Genomic DNA, 27,149 nt, shown 5'->3' on the forward strand with positions numbered 1-27,149 from the left:
ACAGACATAATGGCACGAGACCCACTATGTCTCCTAGACAACCCTATGGTCCATCCAACTCCACCTTCAGTACTCTCTTCTCTTTCAGCCCAGGAGCATCTTCCCTCTGCTGCAGCACTCTCTTCCAGCCCCTTCTCTGCCTTCACTTGTAGTTCATTTTTACTTCCTATTACTGAAACTTCTGCTATCCCTCTCCAGCTGCAGCCTCACCCAGCGCTTCATTAAATCTGACAAAGCTGGATACAGTTCTCCACAGGCTCCCCCTCGCCCCTCACGTGACTACACTGTAAGTCTCGGGAACATATGTCTCTCTTACTCGTTCTGGAATCATGGCATATAACATATCTAATGAATGTTCCAACAAATGGATGAATCACTCTAAGGCAGGCAGCGCTAAATCCTTCATGTGGGTTATCTTATTTAATCTTCAAACCATCTCTGCAAGGTAGTTGCTATTAATTACTATTCTTATTTTACTAATGAGGCTAAGTAAATTTCCCAGTGGACTACACAGTCCATTTTCTTAATGGCATTTCTTCCCTGTTCTCTGGATATTTACACTATGCTCTGTATCCATGGAATACCCTTCTTCCACTCTGTCATAGAACCACACAAAGCTCATTCATCAAAGGAAATATCCAAGCTTCTTCTCTGGTGGTTTTTTTTTTTTTTTGGAGGGGGAGGAGGGTGTTATTTTGGTCTTTCTAGTTTCTTAAAAATTGACAATTTCATATATAGTTCACAGGGTATAAATGGAAAAGACTAAGTGTGGTCATTAAGAGCATAGATGGGCCAGTAAGATGGCTTAGTGGCAAAGACACTTGCATCCAAGCCTGACAACTCGAATTTGATTGCTGGAAGCTAAAACAAAATGAAAAGAACAACTCCCACAAGTTGTACTCCATCCTCTGCACTGGACCCTACACACAATTGCACACACACACACACACACATGCATACACGCATACAATCAACCAACCAACCAATCAATAAATAAATACATACAATGGGTGTTTTTTCAATAAAGGACATACACACAGACTTAGCCTATCTGCAGTCAAATCCCCATTCAGCCATGTACTCATAAGTATAGGAGATAAAACGTACAAGGCAATATGCCCCTCTCTCCTTAACAGGAGTTCAGGAAACGTCCACTGGAGTTGTCGTCATCACTACCTAGTGACTGCACAGCTGCCCAGGCTTGCTTTTACTTCCCTGAGTATAGCCCATAGATGAGCACAGAGCAAACACACTGCCCGTGGGTCCTAGCCATCAAGACAGATTCTTTCTCTTCCTGTCTTTGTGCTTAGGTGTAGATTAGGAAGCCAAGGGAAGGAGTCTGGGGAAAGAGGACCTTATAGCACCCACTCAGTAAAATGTAGAGCTAAAGCCTGGTAGAATTAACCCCAGAGCCATCTGTCTCCTTCTCGGGAGAAACCCAAAGCCGGGGATGCAACTAGAGGCTGCAGAATCAAGCAAGCACCTCCGTCTGTAAAATAAAACTGTAAGCTCTGTGCCTTTGACTAGACACAGACCAAGTCTAATTCTGAAAGAGCACATCCACTGTGGGAAGCTACTAGGTGAGCGAAAGGGAACGCCCAGCTAAAAGTTGAAGGTGATGAAAAGCACTGCCCTTTGTTTCTTACGTCGGCAAAAGGGCAGGCACAAAACAGAGGTGGATTGCTACTTGGCCAAGTGTTCCAGGCTGGGTGCAATGGATGTGCAGCCCGTGGGTGCACAGGGTGGGATGCATGGACATGGACCCTCCTCCAGGTCCCCAAAGTTCCCCATCAGTTTTTGGCCCAGACATTAACTGGCGGTGCTGGCGCACTTGCAGGAGCAATGCAGCGGCACTGCCAGCTTTTAGGGACAAAGGGAGTGTTTACAGCAGGCACACTGACAGCTGTCCCAGTGCCACATTTATTTACAAAATGTTAAATTACTGACAGTTGGCACGGTGGAGGAAAAGCCGAGAGACAAGCTGACACTTCTTGATCTAGTGGCGCTCAGCTCCCAGTCCTGGCTCTGCTTCTCATCTATTTATTAATTCTGTTATTTGTCTGGTAGTTTAATCTATGGATAACTTCCGGCTTATTCACTGGCCCTCGCTTTCAAGAGACTTCAGGTGTCCCATGCAGTTTTACCACTCCGTGGAATTTGGTTTCAAATTCCTGGAGCTGTAAGTTGCCCTAAGGCTGACTCTTCTGAATGACAACACCAGGCAGGAAGTGCCGAGGAGCCTTTGGAGGCTCTGGAGAGTGTACTGAAAGCAGAGAGCGTATATCCAGGCAGGCCTTGCACCTTCCGTGGCCACAGACAGGCTATGATGTGAATAATATCACAGACGGAAATGTCTCTGGATGCCTCTGCTCTCTGTCAGAGACAAGATTTCCACAAGAAAGCTAGACCAAGTACTTCTATTTTCCATTCTTTCTGACAGAAGCAATTAAGATAGAGGAAGAAGAACTTGGGTGATAAATGAGGATCAACGTCGTTGCTCTACAAGTTTTAGACACCACAACATATTTTGAGTACAGCTTGTTATATTGCCTTTCCTCAAATGTTGCAAAAGGAAAAAAAAAAGCACTGGTTGCCATAAACTGCTGTCTTTAAATTGTTTCCCCATCTCTCATCTTATGTCAAAAAAAATTCTGGATTTTGTTGAAATTTAAAATGGACAGATACGTGAAGGGTATCCAAGCTTTGTCTAGGCTTCCTGCTCCTCCTCTGCCCTCCTCCCGCATAGCTGTGTCATTTACTTAATTCCAAACTTGACCATTCCCACTGAAAGGTAAGCTCAATGAGACAGGGGTTTTAGTATGCTGTTACTGTCTGCCATTGTCTGACAGAGTCTAGAAGAGTGCCAGACCTGTGCGCAGCGAGTATGGCATCACTAATGGAATGGTAGCAACAGAGCCACCTGGAGCTGACACTTCTCAGTCCTGTTGGTTCCGTTAAGTTGAGGATGTTCTGGACTCACCACGGAATGGACAGAGGCATCTCCACAGAGCAGGGCCCATCCCAGAGGCCTGAAGCTTCAAGGCCTCCTCTCCCTCTAGGAACAAACCCAGGGTTTTATAGGGGCCTTCATAGGCTGGCCCAGGTCATTCTTACAGGTTGAGACTCTTGTCTGCCATCACCTTCTTCAAACTTCCAGTGCCTCTTAGGCACCTCTCCAACACAACACAACCCCCATGTTACCTTCGGAATAAACTGGCTAATTTGAGTCTCTTTTCAAGATCCCACTTCTTCCGCTCCCTCTGCCAGACAGGAAAGGGATAGCTGAGGGTAGGAGTGGAGGTGTGTTTGTCTCTGGACCTCTTAAAGCACTAGTCATCCTGCCTCTACATGGAAGCAAATGTCAGAAAGCCCAGTGACTGGCATGTGGCAATGTGAGTCCCAAAAGTCACCAGTCTATAGGATTGCATAGCGCCATCCTTATCTGATTACAAAAACCAAGCACATATGGAAAACGCTTGAAGAGACTCAGGCACAGCCCCTGTAAACCCACTACCAAGAAATTTGGTATGTACCTGTATGCTAATACAAAGTCCTCTCTGCTTTGTTAAAGTTTCTGCTAGCATCTGCAAGGGCAGACATGCTCACACATTCTGAGCATTAAACTACTTCTGACCAATGCGGTGCAGACCAGTTAATTTTCTGAAGTGACTTAGAGAAATTGCCACCTTTGTTCATGTATTTACATAAATTCTTTTCTAATAAAGGAAAAACAGACACTACTGATAATATGCTGTTTAAGCACCACAAAAATTACTTCTCTAGTATGACTCTAAAAAGGAAAAAAAAATAATTAGAAAACTCCAAGCACTGGTCAGTTATTCATAGGAGAGTGGAGTTGTAAATAAGTTGGAATTCAGAGTTCAGAAGGAATGTAAGTTCTATTTCCTAGGGAAGGAAGAGGGAACAGGGTGGATTTGTTACATATTTATATGCAGATACGGTATACATATGATATGGAACATGAAAATATGAGGTATTTTATATGATATATGAAACTATTTCATAATAAAGAAAAGCAATATGCATTTGGCTTGTAGGGCACATAAAACATGTGCTTCTCCTATGAGCCTTTCATCATGCCCTAGAGCTTGTGAGGAGACAGGACCAGTGAGAGGTACAAAGAGAAAAAGAAGAACCAGTCCCAGGACCACAGGCAATTTGCATCCTTCCTTACTTCCACCTACATGGACCAGGATCTCAGCATCAAACATGACCTTAGCATCATTCAGGACCTCAGTAATACCTATTCTACTCATTCTCACTTTCTACTATGAAGTAAATTTATGCAAAAAGAAAATGACTAAGATTGTAGCTTAGTGGTAGAGCATCTTCCTAGAATACATGAGGTCCTGGTTCAATCACTAGCACCACAAACACATACATAATACACAATACATCATACATGTGTACATTCATACATGTATGCGTACACACAAAAACCATAAAATAGTAATAGCAAAGTTCCCAATGTATTTAGATGCAGAATATATGTTTATATCATCTTTAAAATAGAGTTCGCTTAGTTATCTACAGCTTAGTGAAATTATTGAGTAGAGATCACAAAATCATTGGTACCTACAGACTATTTAGAAACTTAGTACCAATCAAGGCAATACATGAAAACTAAGTGACCATATTCCTTACCTCTAGCACTTACCATATATTTATAAGAAGAGAATTCAAAACCCTCTTTTTTTGGCTTCCTGGAGAAACACAACACATCCCTGGCATCCTAGGTGACATTTTACCACAGTGCTTTCATCCGGGTTTGTGCTAACTCCATTCTAACTGCGATCTCACACATCTACCTCTGACTTCCCCTTCCCATCCTCTAGTAACCACTTTTCTACTCACTACTGCTCTGAAGTTAACTTGTTTGGATTCCACAAATGAGCAAGACCAAACAGGGTTTGTGTTTCTGGGTGTTACTTCATTTAACATGTAATCCTCCAGTTTCAATCATGCTCTTACAAAGGACAGGGTTTAATTATTTGGGGATCTGAAGAGTATCCCACTTATTGCACAGTTAACATTTTCCTTACCTATTATCTGCTATTGAACATCTAGACTGACTCAGAAACCTTAACTATTTCTAACAGAAGTGCAATGTACGTAGCGGTACTCACACTTACTTGGCATCCTGAGTCTCCTTCCAGTGGGGCTATTACACCAGACAGTAGCTCTGCTTTAGTGTTTTGTGCCCTCTGGAGTGTTTTCCATAAACTCTGCACTAATTCACCTTCCACAACAACACACACTGTTCTTTTCTCCACTTCCTCGCTAACACATGTGTCCTACCTTTTTTTACAGTAATCGTTCTAACTATTCTTATGTGCTTATGACAGTCTACATAGTTACATCAGGACTTGACACTGTATCTCTTAAGTATGTAAAACTATCATATACATAATAAACAAGGGTTTCGTATTTGTGATAAAGATGACAAAGGGATTTTAAATTAAACAACAAAATAAGACCAGCATCTTACAGTCTCTTTGCTGAAGCATTCACTGAACACTATTTCTTCTGAGCATTTCATCCACTTTAGCTACCACAGGACCATGAGCCATGGAGGCCTCTGATCATAAATGACAATAAAGCCTAGGGAACCATATAGTGCTTGTTCATCCAAGGAACTAACGGACTGGTACTTCTGTGTCACCTCGTGAGCCATCAAGGACATCTTCAGAATGCCTCTACTGGAAATAACTTCCGACTTTGTGAGTCAGTGTAAACCTCACAACAGAGAGAGGCTCTCCAGAGGCATCCCTCCTATAGCACAGGAAGGGTTAGTCAGGGACTTGATACAGGTCATTGTGAGGCCGCAGAGAAGTTCCCAAGCAGGCTGTTTCTGGTGGAGAGGCACAAATAACTTTTAAGAGCATGTAAAATTTTAATAACGGCTAGATAAAAAAATAATAATTAACTACCAGAAAGTGGAAAGCTCTCATAATAGAACAGAATTCTAAATTATCAGACATCTCCCATGGCATCAAAACGCAGTGTAAGGTTCAATGTGTTCCCATGACCATACGCTCTGGATCGAGCTCTGCCTTCAGCTCTCCTATCTGTGCAAGTCGTAGAGTTCCCACCTCAACACTTTCATCTTTATTGTTGCTTCCCCCTAGAGCACTCCCTCTCAATAGATGAAGAGGCTCGGCCCAGCACACTGGCATCTCACTTAAAGGTTCTACTTCAGGAAGGCTCCCCAACCTGCTTTTCCCTTTTCCTCTGTAGCACACCCAGTTGTACTGGCTTTAGATTGTGGCTGCTCCTTGGCTCTCTGTCTTCTTGAGTCTCGAGGTCTAAAATGGCATTTGCTGCTCAGATATAGTTTCTTAACCAAATAATTGAACTGATATAAGCACAAAGCCTGGGGATGTGGAAAAAATAAGAGACACACAGCACCTGATGGGATGTTCAATGAAAGACGAAACTCAAAATGTTCCCAGTAGAGTCACAGTTCTGGGATCTCAGGGGGAGAAAGAAAGGACTGGAGAGAAGGTTGTGGAACTCACACAGGCTAAGCAAGCCCCAGAGGAGGCCATGCTTAAGCACTGGAAGGCTATGTCAGCGTTGAGACAAAACACAGGTGAAATGTCTCAGATATTTCTATCTAGAAATTCTCTAAACACATGGGAGAATCTGACTTCCCTCATCTTCAATCCATGCTAAAATATTTAACTTCTGGGTTTTTTATTTGTTTGGTTTGTTAGGTTGGATTTTGGTAATTTTCTCTGTTTGTAGCATATAATGAAACACCTAGTACTTGATATGTGCTAGGTATAATCCTTAGAAGTTTTTATGTTAACTTACATGATTATTATAAATGATTATGATTATCAGATGAGATGACCCAGGTAAATTATTTATCACATAATGATAGGCTCTCATTAGATGCTGCAGCAGCTGATTTTGTTTTGGCTGCTGCTGTTGCTATCGTTCTCCTCACAGCAATTCTACCAGGTAAGTACTAAAGTACCACAGTTCCACCTCTTCTTGAAGAATCTATCCCATGGCCTGCAACTGATACCTGAAACATTAGATAATACACTGACTCTTACATACACCATGGTTTCCCACGTGTGCATACAGATAGTACGGATTTACTGATAATTTAGGCACAGTGTAAGATTTTGAAAATCTAATAGCAAAATATATTATTATAACAATATAGCATAATAAAGAGTTATGTGAATGAATGTAGCCTCTTTCTCCCTCAAAATATCTAATTTGACTATATTCATTGCTTCTTTCTAAATCAATACTTAAAGGATTCTAGTACATCATGGCGTCGCTTTTGCCTATCCAAATTGTTAGCACCATTAACTTGTCCTTTAGTCCGTTATCAAGCAAAATAGGAATACTTCAACCCAAACATATGGTGCCTCAACAGTCTACCTGATAGCTCAGACTGCAACGAACAGGCATGTATACTGTGGGTGAATGGGACAAGGGACAATTCACATCCTGGATGGAGTGAAGAGGCTAGGGGACGATTTGATCACACTCTCCAAAAGCTAAAGTTGATAACTACTATGTATCTGGATTTCCCATTTAATATTTGCAAGTGTGGTAGCTTGTGGATCACTGAGACTGCAAATGAGGAAAGACTATCGTATGACTTAGTACAGTTTCACAGATAAGTATATAAAGCCTTGAAAGGATTAGTCGAATCATCTCACAGCTCAATTTAAGTCCCAACTTTAAATTTGTACCAACATCACAGTCCATGTTCACTATGGAATACATCCTTAATGACCAGGTATTATACGAGTTAGGTTCCTCCATCTGAATAAAATATGCACTTATTGTAACTAACTAAGCTAGTGGCAGGCTAGGCACCGTGCCACTTGAAGCTTGGTACCTGTGAAAGGGTCTCTGATGCTCCTGAACTCCTGTGATTTCGTGTCTCTCTTACAGTGCCAGGAAGCCTGGTCCCTGCTTTCCATCTCTTCTTCCTTTCAATTAGTAGAGGAACCAGTGCCATGAAGAGAAAGCTGAAAGACTATTGAAGTCTCTGCTTAAAGAAAGAGTGTGAACCACGGTGACAATACCAAAGTACGACAGGCAAGAGGATCAGACCACCATGACACCTTGTGGGAAAGATGAGAGATCTGCATCTGGCGACTCTGAGCACCTGCCTTTTTTAGTCAACCCAGTCTCCTTGTATGGGCCTTGGAGCCCAGCACCTACTGTAATTGTATGGTAATTTTGACTAGTGAATAGGATAACTTTTAATACTAATAGTAACCCCAGGGACACGGGAATGTCATTCCTAATGCTTAATAACGTTGCTGCAAATGCTCTAAGGGAGCAATGTTCGATTTTCAGATGTAAATAGAGATGATCCAATGAGAAGAGGGCACACACAAAAACCAAAACAAAACCCACTTTCTCGCCATCCACAGTCGGTAGGCTTGAGTACTGAATAAATATAAAATATATGGCAAATAATTCTTCTGAACGGCTCAAGAGGCCTAATCCACATCTAATTTCTATGAGTCCATTAATGCCAAAAGTTCACCTGCTTAAGCACACAGGTGCATCTACACATAGTTGTAAAATGCCAGCTTCCTTTACAGTGTCATAAAGATGGCAACAGGTAGTCTCAAATTGAATATTATACGTACCATAAATGCTTATAAGGTTTATATTTAATATCAAAAAAACCATAGCAGAAACCCATGAATGATGCCATTTCAGTAGACAACAGTAACTAGACCCTCATGGCTGGTGATGGCAGGGGAAGTCCTCAGGCACAGCCTAACACCAAACATGGCCAGGACCATATCTATATCTTCAGGGCGGCTATTGACACAGAAAGTAGAAGTGATACAGGGCTGGGGCTGTCTGTTTCTGCGGGATTGTTATTTATTGCTCATCTCCTAAAACTCAGGTCTTCATTTCCATGCCCCTGAATTTCCATGTGGTAATAGTTCTGATATGTACGCAAGACCTCTTTTTGAAACAAATGTATTCTAATTGATATATAACAACATATAAACTATAATTGCTAATAAGAAACCATGCAAAAATTCAATATGTGACTAGATTATGTAATTTTTAATAGGATTATCATGTCTATTTGCTTGTCTATATTCTTTTTATAGGGAAAACATTTTAATTTTTTTTCTTTTAAAAATCTCCTACCTTGCAGTGGCATAGGCCAGCCTTGAACTCACTCTGTTGCCCAGGTAGGCAGGTGACATGCAGTCTTCTTGGTTCAGCCTCCTAAGTAGCTAGGGTTCCAAGCACATGCTACCAGCTTCAGACTGGACTTTCTGGTTCCTGTCTAATTGCCTTCTCTTCCTTTTTCAGTTTATAAATTTTGTCACCAAATATCTGCTCTCCTTTGATAAGGAGAGCACATAAGCTTCTGAGTCACTCAATCTAGCTCCTCTGCAGACTTCCAGGGCTTTCGCCATGAAAGTATAGTTCTCCCCAGCTTGCAAGTCTGTTATACACCCCAAGGGATACTTTACTCCTGGTCAGTTCTTTACCCCACATGATGCATTTGTTTACTGTTTACTGAGCCTGATACATCGAGTTGTACAGGCTCAGGGTACATATGAGTTGCTCAGGGTCATGACAGGGAGGCTACCTTTTTGCCAGGTACTCAAGTGAGTAATTTCATCAACCTGTAGGAAGTTTTCTGTGCCTAATGTTTACTTGGGAAAGACGTATGTTTCCAGTGCACACAGCACAGCACTGATCTCTCTCACCACAAAGACTTTCTCTGATCCAAGAGACAGCCACATAGGGGGTAAAATCAGAACCACAGAGGACAGAGCTGCTGGTAGAGGCAGCCTGATGTGTTCTCCAGGTTCACATCAATCCTGCAGATACTGAGCTGCACTTTCCACAATTCCTCTTCTCTTTGAGACTCTCCCAACATGATCTGGCCTTGTGTCTTCCCATCATGACTCTGCCTTAAGTCCTCACACCATGACTTTGCCTTATGTCTCCCAACATGTTCTTGTCTTATAGCCTCACAATATGACTTTGCCTTGTGTTCTTCCACCAGGACTTTGCCTTGTGTCCTCCCACCATGACCTCATCTTATGTCTCCCACCAGGACCTCACCTTATGCCCTCCCACCATGACCTCACCTTTTGCCCTCCCCTCGCCCACATTTCCTTTCTCCTCTACACAGATTCCCAAGGTGAGTAACCCAAACCAAGCAACAAGATTCTCTTCCACAGTTTGACTCCTGACAGTGATTTTGTCTCCTTTCTCATCAATATTTTAAAGACCAAGCCTACAAACCATCCATCAGTCTCTTCAAGGGCTGTCAGTGAAAACACCAAGAGCTAGAATTCCTTCAGAGTAAAGGGTTACACTAAATAAGAAACTCCAGCCACTAATGAGCCATTTGTCATCTGAGAGGCATTTCCACTAATTGCAGTATCTCAATTATAGCCATCACGGATATGTGTTAATTTGCTTCAAGGTAAAACTTTTCTTTGTCACTGGTTTTCACAGGCTCGCGGAGAAAAGGAGACATTTTACTTGGTACAGAGTTATAAAGTCGAGGAATTGAAAATCAAACATTGGAGGCTTCAGTTTGAAAAGGCCACGGGTCTGGCTTTCAGACATGTTAAAAAAAAATCACCGAAAGGTTTGCTGAAGAAAATTAATAAGTTCATAATCTTGAAATAAAATACACATATATATCTATGCCATTAAAATGAAAAGTATGGATTGCATACTAACAGTTGAGTTTTGATTTAGATAAAGATAGTTATGCCAACAAATGGTCTCTAGAGCTCAGATTCAAACAGAAGCCCATTGTTCCCTTGTGTAGCAATCTAGTGGGGTTCTGGGTCAGGTGGTAGGGTGGGGCTTCTACCCTCTCTATACAGATGTTCAGGGACCTCTCTGATGGAGCATCTGCCACAGAGGATGCAGTTTCCAAGGTAATTTTGGGCAGCCAGGTGGAATCAGGAGAAAGAGCACAATGTATTTCACACGGGAGAGTCTGACGACCAATGCATGCATACAGCTATTGCTTACACTCTTTTGGGTAGAACTGTCAAACTAAGAAAGACCTGGAAAAACAGTCATGGACTGTGTCAATGGACAAGAATAAACAATTTATATTTTAGACACTAGAAGTCTTTTTTCCCCACTGCTTTGCTTTAAAAGCAGTGAACCTAGCAGGATGGGGCATGCCTGCCTTGCTATTCCAGCAGAGAGCTGGAGTCTAGGAGAGCTGATTTTCTTAGTAACCCCTCGTGGTGAGTTGTGACAGAGACAAGGTCCATGCAAAACCCAGGTCTCCTTGGCCCTGGGCCACCAGTCAGTCTCAAAGCAATGAATTTTGCATAGATTTTCCAGAAGCAATTGCACTGCTAAGATGACATAAAATTATAGAATGCGGCAGCGTCGATCCTGCCCTGTCCTCTGTGCCCTCTGCCTTCTGAAGAGGGATGGCATGCAAGCAAGCATATCAGCCTGTACAGAGACAGTTGGTACTGGGCACACCCTCAGCTGTACCAATAGTATCAGCCCTATATGGTGTGCTATGTATTGTTTTGAGCACTTCACACAGTATTGATGGCTTAGTTCTCCTTTTACCAGATTCCTTAAATGATGGTAAACTGAGTCATAGCTCAGTGAGTCCGTGTCCCAGAGATCATAGACCTTGGTGGTTGAGCCAGGATTTGAACCTGGGAAAAGTTTTGTGACTAGCCCCTACAATATCCTCTACAGTCTTGAGGCAGCACTTTCTTAAGAAAGTAGGCTTGCCAGCACTCAGAAGGCAGGGGTAGGGGGATCTCTGAGTTCAAAGCCAGCCTGGTCTACAGAGTGAGTTAGAGGACAGTCTGGAGTACACAGAGACATCCTGTCTTGGGGGTGGGGTTGTAGGTTTAAACTAAAATAAAGGGCACTGAATATTTTGCTACATCCCAGGCTCATGGTTCGCCTTCCTTCTGCTGCCACTTCCTTGTCTTCCACGTTCGTAGGCCTCAGGCTAGAAAATAATCCTTATTTCCTAGTGTTTATTAGATTTTCTATAAACCGCCTTGTAAACGTGTGTATTTAAAGGCCCTTTAGATTCCACACACCCTGGTTTTATGAGGTGTGATACACTGCCCACTGTCCAGAAAATTTCTTCCTCAACATCACATTCCACCCGCTGACCGCTGACCTAGAAGCAAACCCAACAGTAGCACCCACCCTTATTTGCACAGTTTAATAACACCTGAGCCCATGCCAGTACAGACTTTCCTCTTCCTAGCGAAAGATAAACAAAATCTCCACTGTTAATAGCCTACTATTATTCCTAATAAATGTTTCATTCACTCTACGAATATCCTTTAATATATTGCGTGTCCCAGCAGTAATTCAGTCACTATGAATGAGAGCAATAAAATCAGTGGCCTGGTGGATCTTACATTTTAGGGGAAGAGACAATAAATAAGTAACAGATAAATAAATAACAGGCCTTTCTAAGTATTAAGGCCATGATGAAAATTACAGTTAGGGAAGGGAACAGAAAGAGGAGGGAAGAGCTATTTCAATCAGCATGGCCTGGAGGATGTACCACTGGCAAGGACACATGACTTCGGTGAGGGCTGTCTGTGGTCACAGACCTCCATGGCAGGTCCTAGCAGAGAGGGTAGACTTGGTGGATCTCAGAACAAGAGAAGCTCAGGGTGCCTCTGCCCTGGAGAGACAGCAGTGATGGGTTTGGGGTAATAAGAATGCTCACAGTTCAAGAGTTTATCTTTCATTCTGAGGATAACTGGACCAAAGCAGAGTTTAGAACACAGTCATGTAACACAATTTATGTCCTTAAATGATAAGCAGGACTTCTAACTGCGAAATGACTCTTTTTTTCATGTTTTTATTCATTTTATGTACTAACCACAGTCCCCCCCCCCGTTCCCCTCTCATCCACTCCTCAGAGAGGGTAAGACCTCCTATGGGGAGCCAATAAAGCCTAGCAAATCAAGTTGAGGCAGGACCAAGCTCAAGGCTGAGCTGTATCAAGGCAGAGCATGGTATCCCACCATAAGGAATGGGCTCCAAAGAGCCAGTTCATACAACAAAGATAAATCTTGGTCCCACTGCCAGGGGCCCCACAAAAAGATCAATCCATACAACTGTCACCCACATGCAGAGGGCTTAGTTAGGTCACATGCAGGTTCCCCAGCTGTCAGTCTAGAAGAGTCCATGAGCTTCTACGAGCTTGGATCTGCTGTCTCTGTGGGTTTCCCCATCATGAGCTTGACCCCCTTTGCTCATATAATCCCTCCTCTATCTCTCTTCTACTGGATTCAAGGAGATGGGCCCTAGTGCTTGGCTGTGAATCTCTGAATCTGCTTCCATCGGTTACTGAATGACGGTTCTAAGATGACAATCAGGGTAGTTATCATAGCCAGAACCCGGAAGCAACCCAGATGCCCCTCAACCAAAGAACAGATAAAGAAAATGCAGTACATTTATACAATGGAGTACTATTTGGAAGAAAAAACAAAAAACAAACAAACAAAAAACCCAATGACTTCTTTACATTTGCAGGCAAATGGATGGAACTAGAGAAAACAAAATCATCCTGAATGAGGTAACCTAGACACAGAAAGACAAACATAGTATCTACTCACTCATAAGTGGATATTAGTTGTAAAGCAAGGGAAAGGGTTCTTTAAGAACACAAGCAGATAGGAGCTGGAGAGATGACTCCATGGATAAGATCACTGGCTGCTCTTCCAAAAGACCCAGGTTGGGTTCGCAGCACCCATATAGCAGCTCACAACTGTAACTCCAGTTCCAGAGAATCCAGTGACCTCTTCTGGCTTCCTTTGACATTGCAGTTATGTGGTACACATACATGCATGCATGCAAAACACCCATGTATGTTAAAAAACAAAACAAAACAGAAAAACAGACAAATCTTTTTATATAAACAGGAGTAGAAATAAAAATCAGAGGCAATGTTATCAAATAGTTTAGGAGCAAGGATGTTGACTTTGACCTGGGGGTTCATTCAGATGATGAAATGTGGTCTCATTCAGGAAATCATGCAAGAGTGAAGATGAACTGAGTTTGCAAACTCCGAATACTAAGCACAGCATAAGACAGAAAGACAAATAAAATGGCTGCTAGATTTCTGACCTGGACACGTGGATGACAAATGAGCAGTTAGTGTTGACAGTTCCCAGGTCTGGGACTGAGCGAGGAAGCAGTCAGTTAGTGAAAAGTGGGGTTGAGCTGAGGAGGGGCTGGCCAAGAGCATGAGAGAGGCACACAATCTGACTGTCATTTGAAAGGGGCTCTGCTGGTTCAGAGAGGGAAAGTGTAGTTCAGAGGGAAGGGCATGGTCAGGACAGAGAGTGATTGGATGGAACCGGAAGACAAGTGGTCAATAATGCCGTGTTGTATCTGTTTGTCCCCCACAGCAAGTTTTAAGGATGATGAGAAAGAAACAAACAGCAGTCACAATGAGCATCAAAAAGGACATAAATTCATCTTTCAGATCTCATGGTAAGTAAGACATGGGAAGGAAACTAGTCAATATTGGTTGAGATGGCTTGAGGGATGGAAATATTCCAAAATAGTTCATTTTCACCCAAAGGACAGGGGAATGGTGACAATGTTAAAGAAAATATTGGGTGTGAGAGATTTTGCTGGTGGCAGATCACTAAATCCACAGTGAAGAGGTTTGTGGGATTAGAAATAGGCATGTAACATTCTTCAAGTTTCAGGTATAGAAGAGTATCATGGTAAGAATCTGGAGGTGGCAGGTGATGGCTTATGGTTGAGATCTTTTATCATAACAAAACCAAAAGTAGAAATGAGTTCATTCTGACAGACTTCTAAGAGAGAGGGAACCTACTCTAACAATTTTCAACCTCCTCAGCCTCCCTGGCAATTGCAATCGGAGGGGGCTGGCATTATTCCTGGGAAGGGGCAGTAATACCTACAACACTGTGAACAACACTGTTCTGTGGACCACTATTGTTCATGTCATGGTTGAAGACTGCATGGTCCAAACAGGCCTTTCTGTAGTTTTTTATATATGACTGTTATTACTTAACAAAAGCCTTTCTTTACAATGCTGTACGGCTGTGATAACAGGGAAGCAAACCAAATGATTTCAATCAATAAGAACTCTAGTCTCACACTTCTGGAGCTTGGAAGCCTGAGATTCTGGGAACAACAAGGCTACATCACTTGGAATCCCACATGCAAGGTTCTACCTGGTCTGTTCCCACCTCTGACTGCTAACTCTGCAGCATTCCTTGTCTTCCAAGCACATCACCCCAACATCTATCTTCTCCATCACATAACATACCTCCCATGTGTCCTCTATATATCTGTGTTATCATTGCATGAATGAACTGGGTATATTGGCTCAGGGGACCACTTAACTGTAGTATAACTTCATTTCAGTTCATAAAAGATTAAGCATCCTTTAATCCAAAAGTTCAAAGAACCCTCAAAATCTGACTCCATGAGCACCAGCATAATAGAAGTAGAAAACTCCATACCATGAACACAGTGTCATCCACAAAATTATTTAAGATACTATACAAAGTCATCTCTAGGCTATGTACACAGGACATATATGAAACATAAAATAAACCTGTGAAAAGGATGATGAAGCCCCATCCCTAAGACATCTGATAATGCAATTGAAAAAAATTGTTGTGGGACAATGGTTTTACCCTGTAAAGATTTGTTTCTTGTACTTGTTTAATAAATGCTGACTGGCCAGTAGTCAGGCAAGAAGTATAGGCAGGACAATGAGAACAGGATTCTGGGAAGAGGAAAGCTCAGTCTGTAGTTGTCATCCAGATGCCGAGGAAGCAAGATGAGAATGCTTCACTGATAAAATTACCAAGCCACATGGCTAACACAGACAAGAATTATGGTTTAAGGTGAGAGATAAAAGAGTTAATAAGCAGCATGAGCTAATAGGCCAACCAGTTTATAATTAATATAGACCTCTGTGTATTTCTTTGGGATGACAGCAGGACCAGTTGGCACAGAAACCTCTGTCAACAAAAATTTAAAAAGCAACACATTATTAAAAATCCAAATCTTAAATGTAAGTCTCAGGCATCTTGGATAAAGAACATTCAATTCTACTTCCAAATAAGATCATATATAAGGTACGAGAAGCAGTCTCTTGTTTGTTTTGTTTTGGTGATGAGATGGGCACAATTCTCCTTACAACCCCATAAAACTCCTCTTTATGGTGGTCACACACAAAAACAACAGCATTCAATTAAAAAAATTCGCATACATTTCCTCTCTAACTTGTAAATTCTGGTGAGCTACAGTTGTTTTAGATTGAGCTCTCCTGGTGGGTAAATTTGTGAAAAGATGATTTTTCTGGGTGTGAGAGCATTTTTCCTCTCATCCATTACATTACAGTCTGTCTAAAATCCAGAGAAGATAAGAAATTGCTTTCATACAAATACATCTTCCTTTGCCTCCATGGGGCCAACAAAGCTTTGTCTGAAGGTTGATTTCAGTTTTATGATTTTCTATCAGTCTGTTGGTTGATGCTGTTTTCATTAAAAATTCTATTATTTTTTTTAAAAATCCATCATCAGGTTCTAAGATTAATTCATATGTTCATTTTACAAGACAAAGCTCACCCCAAAAGCTTTTTAAGCAAAATATTTCACTCTGAGAAGACAGAAAATTGGCCAAACACTCCAAAACAAATCCAAACAACTCAGCCATGTGAATTCATGATTTTTGACAAACAGATCATAAAAGATGGAAGCTGTAATACATAATAGCTCTTACACTTAAGTTAATTTACACATTTTGCCACTGGCTTTGGAAGAAAGCGCTTTTTTGATCCCATCCGTGAATCCCAAGATCATGTGTAAATTTTAGAAGTGTCCCAGATTTTCCTCCACCCTAAAGAAAATGACCAAATGCAAGTTTCTATCTCAATTTTCACCATACAAGTTTTTGCCCAGCCTTTCAATAACAAGGAGACATCAAGGGCAGGCAAAAGAAGCTGGTACACTATTTAAGATGGACATACTCAAAGAGCCCCTGTTGCATGGAAACCCATCCCATCTTACTGCCCTACTATATCATATTATCACAGAGACCAATCCTCCAAGGACAGAGGTCCTCCTAGCCCAAATCTGTCTGTGAATTTCTGATAACCTACTTTATGAAACATTCTAGACGGCTTTGTTGGGTGGAAAATTCATCTTCAGAGCCATGACCTGTCACAACTTGCTTTGCAACAATCTTGTTAGGAAAAATGAAGGAATTCCTTTCTTCTCACTTCCTTTCAAAAGTAAAATGTCTCAAGAAATGATTGGAACATAAGAAGATTCACAGATCAAAGCAAAGGTGTTGGAAAAAGCATGCACACACACACACACAAACACACACACAATTACATATGATTATGGGTGGACAAAGCAGGATTTATCTTTTTATAACCCTTTAGAAATGAACACAGTAAATCTATGGAAGTATTGTGACATGAATATTAGACTTACAACAGTTATGATGAGAAAAGGAAAACATGTATGGATGTTACATACACCTATATATACATGAGTTTATATACATATATATCCACATACATATGAAAAGATAGTTATGCATTAAATTTTGTACATCATGGGGGTACTCTTTTCCCTCTCTACCTGTTGGTCAGCAGTCCAAGAGGACAAAGGGTCAGAACTGGCAACAGAAATCTTTGTAAGTATCCCACGAGCATGAATGGAAACAGCCCTCTGGAGGACTGCTTTAGGTGAAACAACTCAACTTTATAGTTGAGTATAAGGAGTATATAGGATTGGGGAACCTGGACACAAACCCCAATTTGTATTAAATGGCACTCTCCTATCCCAAGGCCTAGTACGTGGCAGTAGGGTCCTATAGCAGAACTCCTAGCACAAGCCTTCTTGACAGAGATCTGGGTGGTCAAGCTGGAGATGAATCAGGCTTCTGGCTAGACACAGTTTTCAGATAAGGTCAGTGCCCCAGGGACATTATCAAGATGCAGGCAGGTTGAGGCAGGAAGTTCTGCTGGGGAGGTAGGAATCCCATTTTGCCTAGCTATGGAGATAAGCTGCCAGGCCATGGAAGGCTGTGACCTCTACCAGTCAGGAAAAGTCTTCCAGCAGTGCAATGCTATGTTTACACCACACAACACCATGGAGTGTCTAGCAACTGTTGTCTTCAAACAAAAACCACACTGAGAAGATGCCTGTCCCAGGATTGCTTGGGTTCCTGCTTTCAAGTTCAGTTTCCTTCAAATGGGTCCCCTTGTCCCCCAGCACACTCCTGATGGAGTATAGTTTGTTGGTACTGTGTTTCATAGACCTGTCTCCACCAGCTGTCATTCAAATAAACTTCTCTTTTATCACCTCTCATTGCTCGCACAGAAAACCTGAAGATGCATCCTAAATCCAATGAACTTTTCATGTCATAAAACAGTTTTTAGACCATCCACATGGGTTTCTGCATGCATACAGATAAATAGGGTATTGATGGCATTGTCTACTGCTTTTGCTGGTCATCCAATCAGACAATGGAAATTCACCAACTGTCCTTTGGTCAAAGAAGCAGAGTTAGGAGAGAACCAAGAATGCAGCAATAAATGTCAGATGCACACCTAGTAGGTGTGCAGAACAATTCGGTATGAAGTGGGAAAATCCTCCTTCCTTTAGCACACACAGCCTGATGAGACTGCAGCCAGGGCCTGGGGTTTGTGCTAGATGTCAACTTTTCTCACCTGGGAGCAAGACTGACTGTCACTGCCCTCGTTACACTGTGTGACTGACCCTCATGGTCTCTGTAGTCCTTTCAAACCTCAAAACATTGGGCACCCTAACAAAGGAAAGAATAACTATTTCTGCAGCACAACACCGGTGGCGAGAAGCGATACTGGAAAACTGGGTTGTCCCTCTCCATGCAGTTTTGGGTTCCAGGAAGAACTGGCTGACTCCCATCCCTTCTGTCCCATAGTTGGTTGAGTTTTCATGTTTTTCATTTTGGTTCCTGGCTCCTCTGTGGGCTGACATAATCTAGAAACCTCCCCACACAGGCCTAGCTGCCATGCTCCTGGGAGCCCCAGACCACAGGATGACTGCCTGACTGGCTTCTAAGGGGAGCACAGTCAGCAACCCGGAGTGAAGACAAGGAAGAAAGCTCAGTGCATGCTTCCTGAAAGGCACTGCCATTCAGAAGGAGTGAAGCCATCATCAGGAATCAATAGTTCCACCATGAGACAACTACCGCCAGGGGACTCTAAATATAGAAGATGGGAAGGGAGATGTTTGTTTGTTCCCCTCCTCATCTTAGGTAGACTATTTTTTCTGAGGAACACCTGACACATCATCAAGAACATGTCTTCAAAGATTGGGAGGCTGGGTAGTAAAGTGACCAGCCAGAGCAGAGACACATGTCATAGCACAGCAATCAAATAAGGAACAAACTCCCAACACAGCCCATCTGTGGAGAGCTCAGCTAGACACCAGCTCAATGAATTACATGCATTTGGAACCAGCACACGGTACCTCATCAGGAACTACCCCACACCACATGACCATGGCAACTATGATGCTGCACCAAGGACATTCCAGGGCAAAGACAATACAAGATGCTAAGGTAAAGAGAGACAGTCAAGGCGAGAAGGGAGCCATCTTAGACACACATTTCTTCACTCATCCATGCAGCTCATTTTTGGTCACTTCCTGTAAAAAAGACTCTGGTGGTTGAATGTGCTGAACAAGCCAGAGAGTGCACACTTATCCCACGGAACTCCCTGTTCAGAGGGTGCACACTTAACCCACAGAACTCGCCATCCAGGTGAGGAAGGCACACAGCACACAAGTAACCAAACAAATGGGATGATGTTTGATGGAGATGAGTGCTCAAAAGATAGCGCCCACTGTGAGAAGCTGATATTAAGACTGGTATAAATGGTAGGAGGACTAAATTGATTTGGGTGTCAGCAAAGGCCTCATTGTGGTGGGGGGAGGGATCTCATCAGTACTTGGACCCAAACCGGAAAGAACAGTGGAGCCATCTGGATAGTGTGATTCCTAGCAGGGACAACCAAAAGTAAGCTCCATGAGCCAAGTCATGTGCTTAGCATTGGTATAAAAAACCCCAAAAAAGTATGGTTCTCCCTTCCAGGGCCCTCAGAGTATCTGTGGGCACTAAGAGAAACCCATAAGGAACCCAGTTTCCTAACTCGGAATGGAAATTCTCTAGATCAACCACAGTCTTCTGTGTTACTTATTGGAGCTGCCAAATCAAATCTCAGCCTTAATCTGATACATTAAATCAGACTTTTTATTTTTGACTGGTCCAAGAAAAATGGCATGGTTCAGTTACTCCAAGTCTAGACACAGATAGAGTAGAGATTCAGTCTCTGACTTGCTCTACACCCAGGAAATAACTAACTTTTGTAGTTGCTGTTTTATTTGTGGAATGTCTGACCCAGGTTTCTCACTGGGCAGAATCACTGAAAGATATTCTGATGTTTCGTGAAGGTCTATACCTGGACCTCCCCAGCCCAATAACCATCTCAATTTCTGAGCTGCTCAGAGTTACCTCTACTTTGTTTGTTTGCTTTTCAAGACAGGGTTTCTCTGTAGCCCTGGATGTCCTTGAACTCTTTGTAGACCAGGCTGGCCTTGAACTGAGAGATCTGCCTGCCTTTGCCTCCCCAGTGCTGGGATTACAGGCATGCACCAGCACTACCTCTACTTTTTAATACTACTATGTGTTAACCACTGAAAGCCTCCCTCCACCAGAGGGCGCTCTGCTCAGCTCCTCCCCTCTTGTGGCCCCAAAGTGTTAACCTTGATTGAGTATTCAAAGGCTGGCTTTGGAGAGTGGACCCTGAGCTTCTGAGAGCCAAGTTCAGGCCTCCATATCTTTCCCTCCAGACTTCAACACCCTGCTCTGTGAAAGAACCCTGCAATAAATTGTTGTTGTTTGATCATTAATATGTTATAGAATGAATTGATAGAGAAATGCTATAAGCAGTGAAGGATAGTTTTGTTTCATTTTCATTCATCTGTTTCATAGACCTCAGTCATCCAGGGTGCTCATGAAGTTAAAAGGTGTGATCTTTTTTCTCTAAGAATGAGCTCAGCTCACTTAGAAAGGCAATTAAACACACACAAAAAAGAGGGAAAAATGGCAGACATCAAACACCACTGAAGAGAGACCCAGAATTCATGGGGCCCTGATAAGTCATGGGAAATCTTGATGGCTGAGGTCTGCTGAAATCACTCTAAACCAACACTGTAGCTCTCTCACTTGCTACTGGTGTAAGTTCAGATAAATGCTGTTCTTTGGGTCCCAACTCCTTTATCTGTAGAGTGGGAGATAATTTAATGAAGTTCAGAGAGTATGGAGGATTAATTGTTACTATGTACCCTTAGTTCACAGAACCACACAGCGGGTGGTCAACACATGATAAGCTAGTCAACTCAGGATAACACTGCTCAACTTAACATCACCGTTACTAGTGCCTCCTGCTAGTCTCACTTCAAAACCTCCTAGCTATTCAACTTAACATCACCATTACTAGTGCCTCCTGCTAGTCTCACTTCAAAACCTCCTAGTTATTCCACGTTAATCAGGTAAAAGTTTTGTTTTCTGAGGAGGAGCTTCACTAGGGATCCCATCGGGGCTTCATATGAGCCAAGCAAGCACTCTTTCAATTGTGTCCTCCCAGGACCAAGTGAGGCGTAATTCTTTATGCCAATGCCTTAGTCTTCCCATCTGTAAAATGTGATAATAATAGCCACTACAAAATAATTATTATTAGGATTCACTTACATTGTTAGGAGGTTGAGACATTAACATACAGCGCTTTGGTATTCCCTAATACACGGTGACTACTCAACACACCAGGTCTACGTAGTTACACATTCTGAGACACGTGATCTCACCATCCATAGGAACACCAAAGGAAGGGCAAAAATGGAGGGAGTTTGCAAATGCTGGAAACCCTGCACATATTGCCAACACCATCGTTTCCTAATAGCTCAATGGAGATCATTAGAGATAACTAGAAGAAATAAAATAAACAAAAACTTTAAAAGTTTCTTCAATGTAGAATTTGTTGCTGAAACATTTATTCTTTAGGGACTACAAAAGATCTCAAAGATCTTTTGGTGAGAACAAAGCAGAATAAAAGAAACTGGAACAGAAAGTCCTCTGCTGGTCATGAAGGGAACTGCAGTCTTACTGCGAGGAGGATGGGATGGTCTTCCATGTAAGTGGAGGTGCTTCAGCCTCCCTACTTGTTGACAGGGAAGGAAAGAAACCAGTTCCATCTAGTGCACAGTTTTAAAGAAAAAAAAAACCATGAAATCTCAAACCACTGGATGGTGGCAACTCATAAACAGGCAAGAAGCAAATTTAGCAGTTTTTATAGAAACAAAATAATGCATCCTAGAATCACTAAGTGCGACTTTGCAACACAGAACAAGAAAAGGCAGGACATGTGTCTAAGAATTCAGAGCTTCCACCCCGAAAGTGCACCCTTGACAAGGAAGTCCTTCCGTGTTCGAGTGCAGTGCCATCTGAGAAGAGTGAGCAAAGACCTGAAGGGCAGGGGTGACACACGCGCAGCTTGCCTGCGACACCCGGTGCCAGGTCTGACCACAACTCGTGGCCATGACTGATGTCTTGTATCATTCACGCCCTGGTTCGTCTTATCCCTAGGTGTTAGGGTTCCCTCCACTGAGAGGGCCACCCTCCTGAATGTCACAAAGACATTCAGCTCTGTGTGGCTGACACAGCATAGCAGGGGACCAGATGGACCTTTTATGCAAGGTTGGGTTGTGACCAATCCTGAGGCGTACAGACACAGCCTCTCCATATCCACATACTGCTATTTGGATTCAAACAAGACCACTGTGGGGAAAGTCTATGTGAAAACACAGACTAGCATTGGTGTCTGAAAGAGACAAAGGTGAGGGTAGAAAATGAGAGCAAAGTAGCCAATCCACAGTAATGTGCTCTGAGAAAGAAGCCCCCGGCCCTGGCACCTGCTGGATGCAGCCGCTCTCTGAAAAAGCCAGAACATCCTGAGCCATAGGGTTATTGCCTGCCTGGGATGACATCTTGGGCCACTCTAATCCCCTTGTTTTCTTTAGAATGTGAGAGTTACTGTCAATGCCAATTGTCTATTCATAGACAATTCAAATCCCTAGGGCACTCACTACTTTCCTTTCTCTCTTTTAATGTGTGTGGGTAGGTGGATTTATTTGTATCTAAGATAATCCACATAGATAGTATCTCTATTTAGTTCCTGAGGGTCTCCTTCATGCAGCCAAGGGTTTCGGTCAAAGGAGCCATCTAGAGAATATTAAATTTTCCTGACTATATTGTTTTAGAGATTTGGGGTTTTTGTTGTTGTTGCTGTTTTCTATTGAAGTAGTCTGAAACCAATGCATAATTACATCTTCCATGAAGTCCCTATGTAAAGTAAATACCAGTCATTTCAGAGAGGGGGCCACCTGGGCAGGTTAGTTTAATCTGGAGTATTTCCTCGGGAGTCTATTCGTGGATCACTGAGTACCCAGGAGTTCTCTGGAACCATGACAGTTAGATCTCCAAAGACAAAGGATCTTGGGATATTTGCAGCCTTGCGTGGTTCCTTAAATCACAAGTGTTTTTGAAAATGCTCTCACAATTCGAGTCTGTGCAGCCAGCACTCCTTCCCCAACGCTCTCTGTCCTATGGATGTCGTGCATGCCTTCCAATCTCGGGAAACTAATGGGACCAAAACATCTGGCACCAAAGTCAAGGTTAATTTTCCAAGAATCTCTATGTCAGAGGATGAAAATAATGTCCTGTCGCCTGTGGTCAGGTCAGTGGACCATTTTTTGAAACTTTATTAATGAGGACACATTAAGTCAAAGTGAGGCAGAAAGGTTTCTTGGTCTCTTAAAAATCCCAATGATGAAAATTTCCTATCATAATGATCCAGTGTGTAGCCTTCCTGTGAGAGGTGTGGTTTCATCCACACTGGAAACAGAGTTAGAGCTTTAAGAGTGAGGTAACAAGGGAGACAATCTTGCCCCATTTAACACAAAATGTAGCCAAGATTCTTTTCCTCCTTCCCAGGTCTTGCAATCCTCAACCCCATCAATCATTCCTGACCCAACATGACACTAAAGCCTAGAGTTTGGAGCATGCCAAGTTTTGCACATACTGACTGGATGGACAGAACAGCTAGAACATAGTTCACTCATGGAGACTGCATTTTCCACAGACAAATCAGAGGGCATGGCACCAGTGTTCGAAAGCCAAATTCAGACAGGAGAGCGCATCTGCCTCTGCCCACCATCTCATGGAATCTAGACATTCCAGAAAAAAAAAATTGGTAAAACCAGGCTCAGGAAAAGAGGTTTTGCAAAGTTCAGTCCCTGGTGGCAACAACCAGTGACACGGGTGGAGTGAGGGCATCCCCACCAAGTCATACCCCTGCTTTGGGACACATTAACTTCAGAGAGAAGATCATCCATGCTGAGTCTCAGGCAAGTCCCAGGTCACCAGAGCCATCGGGCTCAGGAACAGACAGTACCAGGACCACTGCCCTCAAAATGAGAAGCTAGCCCTCACCCTTCACAAATCCCTGAGTCAAGGAAGCCAGGTTCGGGAAACACGGATCGACCCTAGCATTGCCTTGCGATTGCCACATGCCTTGGCAGAACAGCCAGCTCAACCAGAAATTGTGCAGCGGAGGGAACTAGCGACCTCTCCACTAGCCCTGGCTTGCTCCAGTGCACACACCCGCACCCCTGTCCCTGTCCCCCAGCCCAAACAAATCATTATTTCGTAGAATGGCAGTTCCCTACCTGAGGGTGGCGCTCTCCCCCTGCCTGACCGTCACGTTGTCCATAGCTTTGGGAAAGGTGGCATCTCCGCTGCGCACCGGCACTCCTGTGGGTACAAGGAACAGCAGCCTAAGAGACACGACCACGAGGCACTTCCAGGGCAGGAACAGGTACCCACAGACCCCCATTCTCGACAGCTACAACTTCCCAGAACTCCGGCAGAGGCACGCACACGCCCCCCGGGCGAGCACAGGAAGTGGGTGGGGTGGGGAGTGAGCGCGGGGACCCAGCGATGAACTAGCGGCGACCGCGCGATGCACTGGGAGGAGGAAAGCGCGCAGACTCCTCCAAGTCTAATATTCCTCCCTCAAATCCAGCCTCAGCTCGCCAGCCTCCAAGAACCAGTTTCCACGGCACGCATCCGAGGCGGACTTTCTCCGTGCTGCCTGTGGCCAGGAAGGTGGCCAGGAAGGAGAAGCGCAAGGCAGGCAAGCAGGCGCACAGGTGCTGGTCTCAGGAGCCGCCTCTTCCCTGTAGCAGTTCAGGCATGGCACTTTGGACAGGAGTAAGCACTTTGGTATCCAACAGGGCTGTGGCTGGGTTGCATCCAGCTACCCAGATGTGGTCTGCGATTCCTCAGTCGAACAAGGGGAAATCCAGCACTTTCTTAAGTTTCAGAGCAAGGCTCGCCGCCAGAAACAATCTGGAACAATAGCAGATGGAAAGTAGAGCACGCAATAGGCGGCACTGATGGTGCAAAGAGGCTACTGCTAAGCCGGCTTCGTGCAATCCCGGACTCCAGAATCCTGCCGCAGAGCCTCGGTCAACTTCCTTGGAGCCCAGATGCGCGCCGCAGCCTGGGCTGTCGCTGCAGCGCAGCAGCAAGGCTGGAGCGGCCGGGCAGGGCGGACCTTAGCGGTCCCTCGCCTGCTCTTTGGCTCGCTGCAGAAGGCGAAGCGCAGTCGGCACCGGAGCCGCGGACGCCACGCTCAGCGGCCGCCCCCGGCCTCCGCGCCGCCTTCCTCCCGGGAGCAGCCCCGACGCGCGCGGGCCCCGACCGCCGGGGTTGTCATGGCAGCAGCTCCATCCCTGACCGCCACTTTCTCTCGGAGCCGACTCCAAGCAATCCGGCGGGCGGGTGGCACGGACTGCGTGCTCATCCCGGCGGGTGCGGAGCGCAGGAGCCCACCTTAACCCCCGCCGCGCCGGGCCAGGACAGGGCTGTGCACTACCTCTGGCCACAGGTTTTAACCATTTCTGGACTTAAAAGAGCAAGCTCTTAGCAATTAAGAAGACAAAGTTCCTGTGAGGTCTTAATAAGCCCTAGACATCTTATTAAGGGTCACAAACTAACTAGGAAGAAAAGAGCCTGCAGCATGCATTTGTGCACCTTTAAAATGGTCAAATTAATTCTATCAGCATTTAGAGTAGTGTTAGGAGGATGCTCACATCGTCTCATTTTTATTCAACGTTACACTACCCTCGGCATTCCACCCACCCATCCCCAAAGCTCCTTAAAACCTCATAGACTAAACAGGACCATTCTAAATAGAGATAGTCCATGAAAAAATAAATGTAAAAAATCCAGAAGCGTCTTGGTGGGTGAAATGAGCAAAATCCCATTAAACCCATTGACATGTTAGTCAAGTTCAACACTGCCTTTCTTAGCCCCCCCCCCCACCCCCTCTTCACACACACACTCTGAGTATGCTAGCCGGTAAAAGGCACACAGGCATGGGCCAATGAAAGCCATTACCGAGTTTATTAGAAAGATTCTCGGGGTTCTGGGTTCACACCCTGGCATACCTGATTTCATCTCCAAGAGGTGTGGCTTTCTTTAAATCATTGAAACCCAAAGAAAAACTGGGTATGCCTCAGGACCTGTGACTTCTCTCTGTCTGTTGCAGGTTCCTCTGTGCCTACATCATGTTTCTCCCTTCACTCTTGCTCTGATGGACCATGCCTAGTCCCTGTGCAGGGAACAGAGTGGATCCGTAGGAACAGTGAGAGTAACACCAATAGACTCCCTTCTCAGGTATTTCTAGACCTGAGCTTCCAATAATGACTTAAATTGTTCCTGGGAATAGGCGGGAGGATGTGATGGTTTTGTTTGTTTCCGCTGGCCTTTCTGTTGCATGACAATTGGGATACTATTTTTTAAAACAAACTATAAAATAACAGTTAAAAACAACAACAACAACAACTCTTCCTTCAAAGACATCCAACACCAGAGACCAAAATACCACTACAAACATGGTTAGCCACAGCCAAGCTGGTATTACAGGGCCCTTGACACTATTGAGTAACCCCAGCCATTTC

General features: G+C 43.7%; 1 protein-coding gene across 4 annotated transcripts in view; it reads right to left on the reverse strand.

Annotated features, from left to right (window-relative positions):
* The window catches only part of Ntm (neurotrimin), a 978,430-nt gene that overhangs the window by 393,593 nt on the left and 557,688 nt on the right, over positions 1-27,149 (reverse strand). Inside the window, exon 2 of one of the 4 annotated variants that reach the window (XM_041657209.1) lies at positions 24,852-24,936. In XM_041657209.1, coding sequence (XP_041513143.1) covers positions 24,852-24,936 — 85 coding nt within the window. Of the gene's footprint in view, positions 1-24,851; positions 25,961-27,149 lie in introns of those variants that run through there. The other 3 variants (XM_041657210.1, XM_041657212.1, XM_041657211.1) reach the window with 3 other exon arrangements.

Source organism: Microtus oregoni, unplaced genomic scaffold (assembly GCF_018167655.1).
Source record: "Microtus oregoni isolate MIOR12 unplaced genomic scaffold, Mior012 000008F_ref0000371, whole genome shotgun sequence".
In the NCBI taxonomy this organism is placed as follows: domain Eukaryota; kingdom Metazoa; phylum Chordata; class Mammalia; order Rodentia; family Cricetidae; genus Microtus; species Microtus oregoni.